Source organism: Maniola hyperantus, chromosome 9 (assembly GCF_902806685.2).
Source record: "Maniola hyperantus chromosome 9, iAphHyp1.2, whole genome shotgun sequence".
Classification (NCBI taxonomy): Eukaryota; Metazoa; Arthropoda; class Insecta; order Lepidoptera; family Nymphalidae; genus Maniola; species Maniola hyperantus.
Window position 1 is genome coordinate 746,218 of NC_048544.1, and position 14,062 is coordinate 760,279.

Consider the following 14,062-nt stretch of genomic DNA (forward strand, 5'->3'; position numbering starts at 1 on the left):
GTTGAATTTTCAAAAATCCTTTCTTAGCGGATGCCTACATCATAATAGCTATCCGCATGCCAAATTTCAGCCCGATCCGTCCAGTAGTTTGAGCTGTGCGTTGATAGGATCAGTCAGTCACCTTTTCTTTTCATTTATTAACTTTTGACTTTAAATTATATGTGCCTTAACTACTCACACCTAATCATTTATTTCCTAAAGCGGGCAATAGGCAATAAAGTTTGGAAACCGTATCTTTGAATCGTAATTCAGTAATAGCACAGGTAAGTAATAGGTACTTGTCTCAAGCCTCAGAAGTTATAATATAAATATTTATTTACTCAAGCTCATGCTACAAGTAGCGTTAATCAGCGTGTTACTGCCGCCCGTAGTGGATTTACGCAAACAAAGTAAACGTTCCTTTGTGTTGTTGAGTGGACACTGGGAAATAACGTTTGGAAACCTATGATTCACTATTTCACTTGCGTGCAATACGCTGTTGTGATAGCCTAGTGGCTAGGACGTCCGCTTTCTAATCGGAGGTCGGCAGTTCGATCCGGCACGCACCTCTAACTTTTCGGAGTTATGTGCGTTTTAATTAATTAAATACCACTTGCTTTAAGGAAAACATCGTGAGGACATGCCTGAAAGTTCTCCATAATGTTCTCAAAGGTGTGTGGAGTCTACCAATTCGCACATGGCCAGCGTGGAAGACTATGGCCAAAACTCTTCTTACTCTGAGAGGAGACCCGTGCTCTGTAGTGAGCCGGCGATGGGTTGATCATGATAATGATGATTAGTGAAATCACTACCTACCCATATTATAAATGCGAAAGTGTGTTTATGTTTATACTTAGTTAAAGACTTGAGTGTGTGTTGAAAAGAGTGACATACGCTACTTTTTATCCCGGAAAACCAAAGAATTAAAAGCCTAAGTCCATGCGGATGAAGTCACGGCATCAGTTTGTAAGTGGGTAGGTATATGATCTCCATATTCCATTATCAGTACCCATATTAGGGAGTATTCTTTGTAGTTTTTGGGATCACGTAATCAGCTAAAGCGACATACCAAGGTGCCAAATAAATAGTCAAAGCCTCTACAATGTGTTATGAAAATAAACACATATTTTTTAATCATTAGATTAGTACATTTGGCATTTGGTATCACATTTAATCCGCAATACCTAGAATAGTTATTTCTAATAGTTATTTCTTAACTATTTGGTAACTAGCAGTACACAGCTCACAATTAGCTGTTAAAGTTTAGTAACATATTAGTTTTGTAGAGCTGTTTAGTAACTCGACTCGTCAAAATAAATAGTTGAAACCGCAAGTCTGCTTGTAAGACACTAGGTATGGTCTACAACCTACACGATACGTGTAATAGGGTATTGTAACGTTTTTAGGGTTCCGTACCTCAAAAGGAAAAAGAACCCTTATAGGATAACGTTGTTGTCTGTATGTCTGTCTGTCTTTCTGTTCGTCTGACTGTCGTTGTCTGACAAGAAAACCAATAGGGTACCTATTTCCCGTTGACCTAGAATCATGAAATTTGGTAGGTAGGTAGGTCTATTAAACTGCTTTTTATCCCGGAAAATCCAAGATTTCCCACGGGAATTTTAAAAACCTAAATCCACGCGGACGAAGTCGCGGGCATCATCTAGTATAAAATATATTGTTATTCAAGCAAACTTTTACTAGTCCTTTTGAGGGGTCCTTGTTGACTACGGAACCCTAAAAAAGAGTTTTTCGAGCTATACAAAATATAAGTCCCGCAAATTGCTAATGCGCGTGGCCGCCATTTTAGTGACGTCAGCACTAGACTGAAGTTTCGGGCTGATGGTATTATTTTTACTTAAAACTCAAATGACGTCAAAATAACGTCATTTCGATGTTAATGAGACATGGTTCCAGCGCAATAGGAATTTGCGGGACTTACAGTAGAAACCAGAAGGCTTGTTAGCCTTGTACCTGCAAACAATCCACGCACCAATTATCAAATTATCTAATCGAACATAACAATGGGCGTTAGAATGTTAAAACTATAATCGCACCCGACCTTCCTCGCCATGGTGTAATAACAAAAAATACCATTTTGAATGCAAAGGTCATATATCGCAGTCTTCAAAATGTCAGCCACACCTGAGAAAGGTCGTTTGGCTGTCACTAGTGTTCACCCGCGACTTTTCGCGTAGTTGGTGCGAGTATATAAAACTAGATAATGCCCGCGAATTCGTCCGCGTCTATATAGGGTTTTAAAAAATCCGGCGGGATAAAAAAGATATCACACCGATTCTAAGCACAACCTAATTTTAGAGTATTCGCACCCTCTTCTTACTATTGTAATATGAAAAGGACAGAAGCAGTTTGACATTTCTAAATTTAATTTTTAGATTGTAAAACCCGTGATTTTAGCACGCACTCGCGAACCTACTGTTTAAATTTATATTGTGCACTAAAATTTAGAGTCTTTAAATGTGAAAGTCGTTCCTTTTTTAGCATTAGTAAAAAGAAAAGGATGCAGATACTCTAAATTAAGTTTAGAGAGAGACTAGAGAATCGGGGCCAGTTGACGATAGTTTAAATGCTAAAAATGTGTTAAGACAGGGTATAAGCTATTTCTATTCCCAGCCAAATCAGCTCTGTCATTGTGGCATGAAGGAATAACAAACGTACACACATACAAACCTTCGCCTGTATAATATTTATGTGATAACTATTGCACTGGCATCCCATTAAAGCCCTTCTTAAAGTTATTGTTTTCGATTAAAATTCAGAATTTCAACTCTTTGGTTTAATGATTAATTATTTTTATTGTTGTAACCGGCTGACCTATGAATATGTTATAATAGAAGAATTATATAATATAAGGCACTGCAAAACCTTCCTAGTGAAATTTCCTAAATCTAAATATATAAAAGGAAACGCTGACTGACTGACTGACTGACTGATCTATCAACGCACAACTCAAACTACTGGACGGATCGGGCTGAAATTTGGCATGCAGATACCTATTATGACGTAGGCATTCGCTAAGAAAGGATTTTTGAAAATTCAACCCCTAAGGGGGTGAAATAGGGGTTTGAAATTTGAGTAGTCCACGCGGACGAAGTCGCGAGCATAATCTAGTGATAATTAAACCTGTATGGTACATATTTTTAAACGAAATCGAAAATCTACGAGTATGTATTGTATTATGGTTGAAAAATCTACATTTTATTAAGCTACTAGCTGAACCGCCCCGGCTTCGATCGGGTGGAGTTTAGAAAATTGAGGGGGAGGTTGAATTAAATGTTTCTCTCTTCGTATGAACCTTTCTCGTACTTCAAGGAATATTATAAAAAAAGAATTAGCGAAATCGGTTCAGCTGTTCTCGAGATTTGCGATGACCAACACATTTGGTGATTCATTTATATATTATAGAAGATTACAATGTTTGTTTGTTTGTTATTGGACTGCATATTTAAAATTATCAAAATAACGTTTGATGTACAGAAATCGTTCAGTTGCAATTTTATTATAAGTAAGATACGTATATAATTATGTCTATTTATCTGACATAGTTCAACGGGTTGTGAAGCTAACTGCTAAAGTAGCAATGGGCGGGCACATAAGTACGCAACAGGTCAAGGTCGACAAACACTGTGTTAGCAGACCCCCTACTAGATGGGCAGACGACATCTAGCGAGCCCCCTTTTGATTTTCAAAAATCGTTTCTAGTACAAAAATCCATATCTAAATATATAAAATTCAAAGTCCTGACTGACTGACTGACATATATATCAACGTACAGCCTAAACCGCTGGTCCTAGAGACATGAAATTTGGAAGGTCTATCCTTTGTAAAGAGTAGGTATCCACTAAGAAAGGATTTTTCGAAATTCCACCCCTAATTGGGTTAAATGGGGGATGGAAGTTTGTATGAAAGTCCGTCATTTTTGAAGTTACATCGATGAAAATTGATATTTCAGCTTTCGGTTAAAAATAAAAAAGTACGTATTTCACGATTTTTGGAAATTCTACTACCAAGGGGGTTAAACAGGGGATTAAAGTTTGTATGAAAGTCTGTCATTTTTCAAGTAATTTACATGAAAATTGGTATTTGGGTTTTCGGTAATAAATAAAGAAATATGTATTTCAGGATTTTTGGAAATTCAACCCCCACCTCGATTTTCAAAATTGCACCCGAGCGAAGCCGGGGCGGGTCAGCTAGTCTAAATATATAAAAGGAAACAGACTGACCTACTGGATGGATCGGGCTGAAATTTGGAATGCAGATAGCTATTATTACGTAGATATCTGCTAAGAAAGGATTTTTGAAAATACATTCCCTAAGGGGGTAAAATAGGGATTCGAAATTTGTGTAGTACACTCGGGCGAATTGGAGTGTAAAAATGTGTCTGTCTGTTATACCTTTTCATGCCTGCTTTTACCACTAAAACGATCCTGACAAAATTACACCCTAGAGACGGGCAAAGGATATTTATTTATGCCCGAAAATCGAAGATTTCCATAATATTTTTAAAAACCTAAAACTAAGCATCGATCAGTTAGTAATATTTTAATTTAATCCGTGGCGGCTGGAGCGGCGGCTACTAAAGCAGAAAAGGCCAAGAGGCGCAAATATGAGAATATAGAAAATAGTTTCATATTTGTGCCTATTGGGGTGGAGACCATGGGTTGGTGGGGCGAGGATGCTAGATCCTTTTTTAAGGACCTTTCATCCCGTCTCGCGGAATCCACGGGGGACCAGAGGGCTGGCAGTTACCTCGGTCAGCATATTAGTCTGGCCATTCAACGAGATAACGCTGCCAGCGTTCAGGGCAGTGGGCACCGTGCCTCGTTGGGGTGGTTTAGATGATATTCGTTTTATTACAATTTAAAAAAATATTTAAGAAAAAAAAAAGATTAATAATAACGATTCTATTTTAAACAGTGTTTATACCTGTGTGTAAGTTAAGACCTAATGGTAGTTGATAATAATGTTTGAAACTCGTTTAAGTATTTTCATTGATCATTAGAGAAGAGCAAGGGTTATCTAAAGAGGATCTCTTTCAAGATAACATCTTACTGAGTTTAAATTTTATAGATACGATCTATAAGATTTGATGTTTATACTAGCGGGCGCAAAAAAATATATAATATTGTAGAAAAAAAATTATAAACTGATTGTTAAGGTGGTTCTTTATTCTTAAGACATTTTAAAAGGCAATTGCTAAATTAAATAAGGAAAAATTGCAGCTTTACCTTGTTGAAGTTTTGTTAGGTAAAACCTTTATTTATAGAGAGAGAGCCAGTGTGTGCCAGACCTTCGTTATTTTACAAAAGCTGAAAGTTTCTCTGTGTATTATCCCAAGCACTGGGAGAAACGTTGGATCGTGGTGACTTTGGGAGATTACAGGTAATAAAGGTGTAAAAAATCTTACGTCAAAGAAAATATAAAAAATAGACTTTAAAAAGATTTTTTTCTTTGGATTATTCCAAAGAAAAAAAATTTATAAATCATGTCATACATTGCCAGACACTTAGAGTCGTAGCAACCCCCTGCCAGACACCCTTAAACTTTTAAACTTTACTGATAATGATCTTAATTTTATACAGCTCTCCTGTAATCAACGATTGTGTAGTTAGTAACCAAGGCTTGATTTATATTGCAGTCATCTTTTCGTGCTTTGAATTTAAACGGAACAGAAATTACATCATAGTCATTATTAACGCGTGTAACAAAAGTCACTCACCTTAGGTTTAGCCTGAAGAAGGACAGCGAAGCTCGGGATGACGATGCCGTTCGCGCACTGGGGCTTCAGAGCACACACGTACCCCTGACCCACGCAGGCTTGCTGCAAGTCACCACCAGAAACGTCTAACCCAGCATTGCTGGAACTCTGGAAAATCTCGTCGATATTCTGTTGAGTTTGCTGCTGTTGTTCGAAGTCGAATTCGTTGGCTTTTTGACTTTGGATCAAATTGAAGTTTGAACCAGAAGTAGTCGCGAATGGGCTGGGAGAGGAGCCGACGTATCCTGTAGATACTTTGCCTCCAGCACCAAAACCAGCGTTGTAACCACTCGCTCCAAAGCCTGTGTTTGCTGCACTGCCCGCACCGAAGCTTTGAGAACTCCCTGCACCTTGGGCACCGAATGCTCCTTGGTATCCAGCCCCCTGTCCTGCCTTAAATCCACCGTTTAGGAACGGGTTTTTAGATAAATCCATTACTCCGTTGCTTGAGGAACTGTATGATGACTCAAAGCCTGATGATAATGATGCGACGGGTGCAGGTTTGATACCAATGCTTGCATCACCACTAGCGGCAGCCAGTCCTTTGGATAACTCTCCGTTTAAGAACGGATTAGCAGCCAGATTCAATGTAGCAGCACCGATGTTAGCCGCGTTAGCACCGCTCGAGAAACTTGAGCTTTCAGATTTGCTGAACTTTTCGAAGTTTCCACCCGCGCTGGTCTTGAAGGGGGAATCCTGGTTCATCCACCAGAAAGGTATGCTGCCACTGCTGGCTAAATTAGCAAGAGCTTCAGCTGCGTGGAAGGTGAATTCGTTGTTCAAGTCAGCTGCCGCCGCCGCGTTAAAGGAATTTACGTTGCCGTACCGCTCGATGATGTTACCATCTTTGACTTTGATGCCAGCGCACCCTTTATCAGACGAGCAGCCTTGGAAAGACTGCTGGGTGTGGATTTGAGCACCTGGTAACGCGGTAAGCGCTGCTAGGACCTCTTTGGAAGGCGTTTTAACCTTTATCGTGCCAGTGCAAGTGGTGCATCGTTCCACTCGCGCTTGTGCGTCGGATGCCTCAGCCTCGACCACTGGTTCTTTGTATTGGGGCAGTTCTTTGACGTCTTCGATGTTCTCGGGGAGTGCGTGAATGCTCAGTAGAAGGCTTAACGCCACCACTGTCCGTAGCAGTGGTTTCATGTTTAAATCTGTAACAATAAGAAAGTCGAGGTTATTCAATTATTCGAAAAAAATTGATTAATCCATACTAATATTATACAAGCAAAAGTCTGTCTGTCTGTCTGCTAGCCTTTCACAGCCCATCCGTTCAACCGATTTTCGGTTCGTCATCTAGTAAATAATAGATTAAGGTACATGATATTATGTAGTTACCAATGAAGTTTTTACTTTTTATCATTTAAAATTCATGTTTTTAACCATTAAGCATCAAAAGGATATTTATTTACAAAGGACGTAATGAGTACCTGTAATCCTCTGGAAACTTAAAGGTTTATATGAAGATAGCTAATTCACATTATTCTATACTAAGCTAAACATAAATACATGAATTAATGTTTAGGTAGGTACTCCTAGGTAACATATTATCTAAGTACTTAATACTTTTAAGCTACAAACATTCTAACAGATTTTTGCCTGCGAATACATAATTATTATTAATTTTACTGATTCAATTAAACTTTAAATTGGTTGAACTTTAAAAAGTTTCATCCTAACTCAAATTTTATGCTACAAAAATAATTAACAAAACGTAAAAAAAATCTACTTCTAGTCTAATGATTCGTTTTATATAGGCAAATGCCATTAAATAATGTTCAGCGGTGTTAAAGGTTATAGAAAACTTAATTTTACCCAAAACCTGTTCTGTAGGTATAAGTATATTTGTAGTTTTTTGTTCACATTGTTGAGGTTATTTCAAAAAAATTCAAACATTAAATAACGATGTGTAGTGGTATAGTTCAAGGACGTATATTTCAATACTAATTAACCAAATATATTATAATCTTCTTGAAATATTTAACATACTTTATTACATACACTATAAAGTTGTTATTTGAATGTTTTCTGCTTCGGACTACGCAAAATAAAGTTTGTCAATACATAATGTATGTATATGACATTTTTGTGCGTAATCTCCGTGTTAATCGGCTTTGATCTTTGACTCTTTAGTAATAAAGTTGAATTTGACTTGTTGATTTGGGTGTTTAATCAGTCTGCTTGTCTGGCAGTTTAAACATAAATTTTCCTCGAGTTAACTATATAAAATAACTAAAAACGTGGATCGTGTCTCTTTGTGTACATAAGATTCAATATGTACAATAGAAGAAGACAGAAGTTATTTTTTTACTTAAAGTAACAAAAATAATATGTTACAAAAAATAAAATCTATCTCACCTGAGATTGTAAAATAAGCTCTAAGATCTTAGCTCTAAGCGCATATTTTGTCAATCAGTACCCTTATTATAAATGCGAAAGTGTGTTTGTTTGTTGGTTTATTGTTTTGTTGGTTTGTCCTTCAATCACGTCGCAACGGTGCAACGGATTGACGTGATTTTTTGCATGCGTATATCAATCAGTCAGTCAAGACAAGTATTTTTATACGTATGTATTGCTTAAGTGGGCGCAGGACGGTGTTTTCTTCATACAAACGTAGTAGGGTAATAATTACTACATTATTTGATATTGTACGCTCAAAACTAAGTATAATATTGATTTGTCTTGTCATTATCTAGGTTTATTGATATATTAAACATTGAAAAAATATTTATTTTAAAGTTACGAGCCTCAAATTAACACAAAATTTATGACAACTTTGGGTGTAAATAAATAAGATTAGGGGTATGAAAATTCTAAAACAATTTATATTTAGGTAGACATAGTTAATTTATTCATTAGTTGAAATATCTTTATTTTGCAAACATACTTTTAGTATTGTTTTCTCAAAAATACTTTTCCTAAACCCTTGATTTCAGTGAAAATCATCGTGTCTCTCACCTTTCTCATACAATGTCAAGTGAAAAGCAAACAGGTTAGGTCGAGCGTACTGCGTCACCTTAAGAAGTTCTTTTAAATGTTATCAAAGAATTCTCTGATGCAGTAGTTTCCTGTTGCCGCGGAAAACGATAGGTTCCAGGTTTGATTCTTGGGTAACTTTCCTAACTTTTATCAAACTCAAGGGCGATTCTCGGCGCCTGCCATTCACCTAATGCATCTTAAAGGCGCCAAAGAGGTCAGGTATAAGCTACTTAATAATCTTAATATGGTCCTCTTTCTAAGAGGTACCTTATAGAGATTTGCAAATAATTAGTGATTCATATTCATCCGTCACAAGTTTGTAGTAATGCGTGGGGCGCCAAGGTTTGCTTGTCTTAGCCATTAATAATACCTTCGAGGATAATATTTGAGCGTAGATTTAGAGTATTTTAGACCTTAGCAGTATGCATCGATAAATAGCGATACTAATTGATATTTTTAAAGAAACTTAAGATATTAGCAAGAAATTATTATTAAGTAAAGTTTTACCTTGTAGTTTTTATGTATAACAAGATGTAGTGGCGTGCAGGTCATAGAAGCATAAATGCACTGCTTACCCCAGTTGTAATAGCTCAATGCATATTTTTCATTATGACCTGCCAGTAAACAGGTTTCTACCTAACTAATGCCTACCCTGGCTTCAAACACTGTGCACGCCACTGACTGTAGATGATGCCCACGACTTCGTCCGCGTGGATTTAAGTTTTTAAAAATCCTCATTGCTTTTCCGGGATAAAAAGTAGCCTATGATGTAACTTGCATCCCGGGGAAGGACTTCCCCGGGATGCAAGTTACATCTGTACTAAATTTCGTCAAAATCGGTTGAGCGGATGGATCCGGGCCGTGAAAGGCTAGCAGACAGACAGACCAACAGACACACAGACTTTTAATAATATTAGTAGGTATGTATTTTGTTATTTCAAAATTGTAAAACTAGAAGGTAAAAAGGTAGGTATCAAAGTTTACGAAGTTGTCTAAAAATGAAGAAAAAAAATCAGCATACTTAATATGTATGGAGAAATTGCAGAGAAAAACTGTCTCCATACAAAAGAGTTCAACGCGCGTACGTCACACGAAATTTCAATCAAGTGTTTATTTATTTTTAGGGTTCCGTACCCGAAGCGAACCAACGTGGACCATACTTCTAAGCCTCCACTGATCTGTCCACTTGTGTGTCAGCGGGCTATAGCTCATAAACCGTAATAGGTAGAGAGTTGAAATTTTCACAGTCTGTATTTCTAGTGTCGCTATAACAACAAATAATCATAATAGCGAATTTCAAAATTATTTTTAAATTTTAATGATAGCCGTGCCGCCAAGCGATTTAGCGTTCCGGGATGATACCATGTAGAAACCAAATGGGCATGGGTTTATTAAAAACTGCCATACCCCTTCCAGATTAGCCCGCTTCGATGTTAGACTGCATCGTCATTTACCACCAGGTGAGATTGCAGTCAAGGGCAAACTTGTATCTGAATAAAAAATAAATAAATAAAATGGATCCCTTTGCGTGCGAGTCTAACTCGCACTTGGCCAGAATTTTCACGTGATGTAGCACGTCTTTTTATGTGTAGGTAAATATGGCACTGCTATAAGGTCGAAGATTATACGAAACACAAACATTCCTACTGGCCTCAGCGAAGGACCCTGCGTTATGAGTAAGCTACTATGCTTGGACAAATGTAGGTATTGGGTATTGGCTAATTGATCGTGGAATTTACCGGAAACATGTGACGTGACAAAAAACATCTACACACTAATTGCTTACAGGAAGTACTTAAAGTCTTCTTAAATATATAAAAGGAAAAGGTGACTGACTGACTGACTGATCTATCAACGCACAGCTCAAACTATTGGACGGATCGGGCCGAAATTTAACCTGCATATAGCTATTATGACGTAAGCATCCGCTAAGAAAGGATTTTTGAAAATTCATAGGTACCCTAAGGGGTTGAAAACGGGGTTCGAAATTTGTTTAGTTCACGGGGACGAAGTCGCGAGCACAAGTTAGTCTGCTAGGGACGGTAACGAATCTCTTAAACACACCGAAGCGTAAATAATATAATAGAAATATTTTTACTCAAATAAACTTTTATAAGCGGTCTCCACTCCAGGACACGTCTGCCCCCTCGGCCGTCGGTTCAGCGACAGACATGACCTGCCCATTGCCCGGTAGGCGCAGTGTGGTGTTGTTTCGGATTGACTATGCTGCGTAGGCCCTACTGGCCGCTACAGCGTCACCGGGGGGGTTGGCGAGCGCGAAGCTCCACCTGGGGGTGAGCCCTAGGGCTCGAAGAAATAATTCGAGAGGTCGGGGGGCAACGTCCTCCTAAGGGCGCCTCCTGTGAGGCTCGGACCACGGCTTAGGATGACGTTGGAATGGGTAGAGTTGTTGGACTACTGGTTAGTCCGTACGCCCCCGAGGCCGTGGCGTGAGTCCACGTCCGGGTGACGTTAGAAATCGGGGACCTCGTCATCGCCGGCGAAGACGCTGTGATGAGGTTGTATTGTGTAGCCCTACGAGATAGGGTGCATTGTCGGTCATGATTTGATCGTTGGGGTCGTTAAGGACGTGCTTAGGGCGTCTTTTATTGGGGGGGGTCGTCTCGGTCAAGGGAGTATGTCGCTGCCTCAACTATTAGGGGGTTGGGGTGTCTAATGTCGGAGACCCCCCGCCCGCTGGACCGGTGACCTGAAGAAAGTGGTGGGGAGCGGATGGATGAGGAAGGCGGAGGACCGTGTTGGTGGCGCGCTCTTGGAAAGGCCTATGTCCAGCAGTGGACGCAAACAGGCTGATGGATTGGATTGGATTGGAAACTTTTATAAATAGAGCTAGTAGGCTATAGGCAGCTTCAGATGTCCTAAAACGGCTTACGTCCCACGGCTGCTTTATGCAAAGAGTCACACATGTCTAAAATATATGTCTTCTTTTATATACCAGAGATAAAAGATAATAAAAGAGCAAAAGAGCAATTTCGCTCGCCATGTTTAGCTCGACGACCGCGTGAGTCAAATGAGTCAAAGCTGAGTAGCAACAAGCCTACGCGCTATATCTCTTACATCATCACTTTCAATGTTCTCGAGCCTACGCAGAAACCTATGCATCTGAATTCTGAGTTATTTCTAAAATCACAGTTTGGCAAAATCAAAAAACAACCGGCGAAGTGCTAGTCAGACTCGCGCAGTGATGGTTTCGTTTTCGGGTATTTTTTGAAATTTTGCACGAAAAATCAAAAATTATTATGCATAAAAATAAATAAAAATCTGTTTTAGAATGTACAGGTATAAAGCCCTTTCATATGATATCCCACTTGGTATAGTTATCTGTTCATGAACATAATATTTTTTTTTTTTTAAATATTTTATAAGGTTTATATCCAATCAACCTTTATTTATAAGCAACTAGCTTGTGCCTTGGACTACTCAAATTTCGAACCCCTATTTTACCCCCTTAGGTGTTGAATTATCAAAAATCCTTTCTTAACGGATGTCTACGTCATAATAGCTATCTGCATGCTAAATTTCAGCCCGGTGCGTTAAGTAGTTTGAGCTGTGCGTTGATAGATCAGTCAGTCACCTGTTCTTTTTATATATTTAGAGACGCTAACTTACTAACGCATCTTAGTAAATTCCGCAAAAAATAATATGTACTTGTTAAAATTGAGATGCTTATAAAAACAAATAGTTTAAAACCGGAACTTCTTCAACATGTTCATAACTAATAACTATGTATAGGGATTACCCAATACATGCTGTGATAACACATAAACTGATGTGGTTTACCATATATGGGTAGATATAATATTTGGAATGCGGTGAGTATGTGATTATATAAACGTAGGAAGAAATTTATGGTCTTATTAACTATTGTTATTGGTTCTAAAGACGATAAATATATAAATGTTTATTAATCTATTTATATAAACTTTTTCAGAATAGCTGATGCCCGCGACTTCGTCCGCGTACAAAAGCCACGGATTTTAAAACGCACCTCAACTCGCCGCACCGCGGTGTGCGCTAGCTCTGACGTCACAAGGTCCGGCCAAGCGCTACAACTTGTTTGCGTCAATGAAATTCCGAAAATACGATGTTTTCGATCGTCCGGCAAATAATAATAGCTATTGTACTGGGAAGGGGAAGGCCAAAAGTTATAAAAGAAAATAATTTAATAGTATTCGGCGAATATCCTTGATAGACAATTTTAATAACTAAGTAATACTTGAGTCTGATGCAACCTCGTTCATAATCACCACTTCATTTATGCTAAGCTCAATCTTATATCAGTACCTTTATTATAAATGCGAAAGTGTGTTTGTTTGTTGGTTTGTCCTTCAATCACGTCGCAACGGTGCAACGGATTGACGTGATTTTTTGCATGGGTATAGATAAAGACCTGGAGAGTGACATAGGCTACTTTTTATCCCAGAAAATCAAAGAGTCCCCGCGGGATTTTGAAAAATCTAAATCCACGCGGGCGAAGTCGCGGGCATCAGCTAATTTTTTTTTATTTGTCCTAAAGAAGAGTGCCTACCTAAAGAAGATAAAGAAGGAAAGGTCTCGAAGGATAGATTTTATGAGGAAAATTGGAATCAAATCATAAAAATATAGGGAGATAAAACAGAGAATCAGAGATAAACAAGGATGGAAAAAACTATATTGATTACGCAAATACTATGTCGATTACCATACTGAAAAAACGATAATGGAAATCCTCCTATCTGAATAATTTTAAAATGTAGGTTAGTGCAACAAATACATATATAAATATTGTTATGTAAAATCAGTCACTTCGAAAAATAGCTGCCTACTAGGATGCGTATGTTAAATGTAAGCTTGATTGTGTAATAGCGAAATTCCCGAGTGATGTAAAAGTTTAGCGAGTTATAGAAGACGCCGCGAAGGTCGAAAAAAATGTTTGACCGTATGGTAAGTTTAAGAAAAATTAGCATTACATATTTAATTTGAAGGTTTTTTGGTCTCCATAGCCGGAAGACTTTATATATCGTTTAAAACAAAAGATGACAGTATGCTACTCATTAATTATTTATTACCTCCTAACTTTTGCTCGCGACTTTGTCCGCATGGACTACACAAATTTCAAACCCCTATTTCACCCCCTTAGGGGTTGAATTTTTAAAATTCTTTCTTAGTGGATGCCTACGTCATAATAGCTATCTGCAGGTTAAATTTCGGCCCGATCCGTCCAGTAGTTTGAGCTGTGCGTTGATAGATCAGTCAGTCAATCAGTCAGTCACCTTTTCCTTTTATATAATTAGACTATTTGATCTGATGCCTACGATTTTATCC

The 14,062-nt window shown here is 38.2% G+C and overlaps 1 protein-coding gene across 3 annotated transcripts in view; it reads right to left on the minus strand.

Moving 5' to 3' along the window:
• LOC117985484 (fibroin heavy chain-like) overlaps positions 1-14,062 on the minus strand; it is an 80,026-nt gene that overhangs the window by 53,582 nt on the left and 12,382 nt on the right. For all 3 annotated transcript variants that reach the window (XM_069500821.1, XM_069500819.1, XM_069500820.1), the window contains exon 2: positions 5,717-6,912. In XM_069500821.1, coding sequence (XP_069356922.1) covers positions 5,717-6,904 — 1,188 coding nt within the window. In that variant the 5' untranslated portion in view covers positions 6,905-6,912. The remainder of the gene's footprint in view (positions 1-5,716; positions 6,913-14,062) is intronic.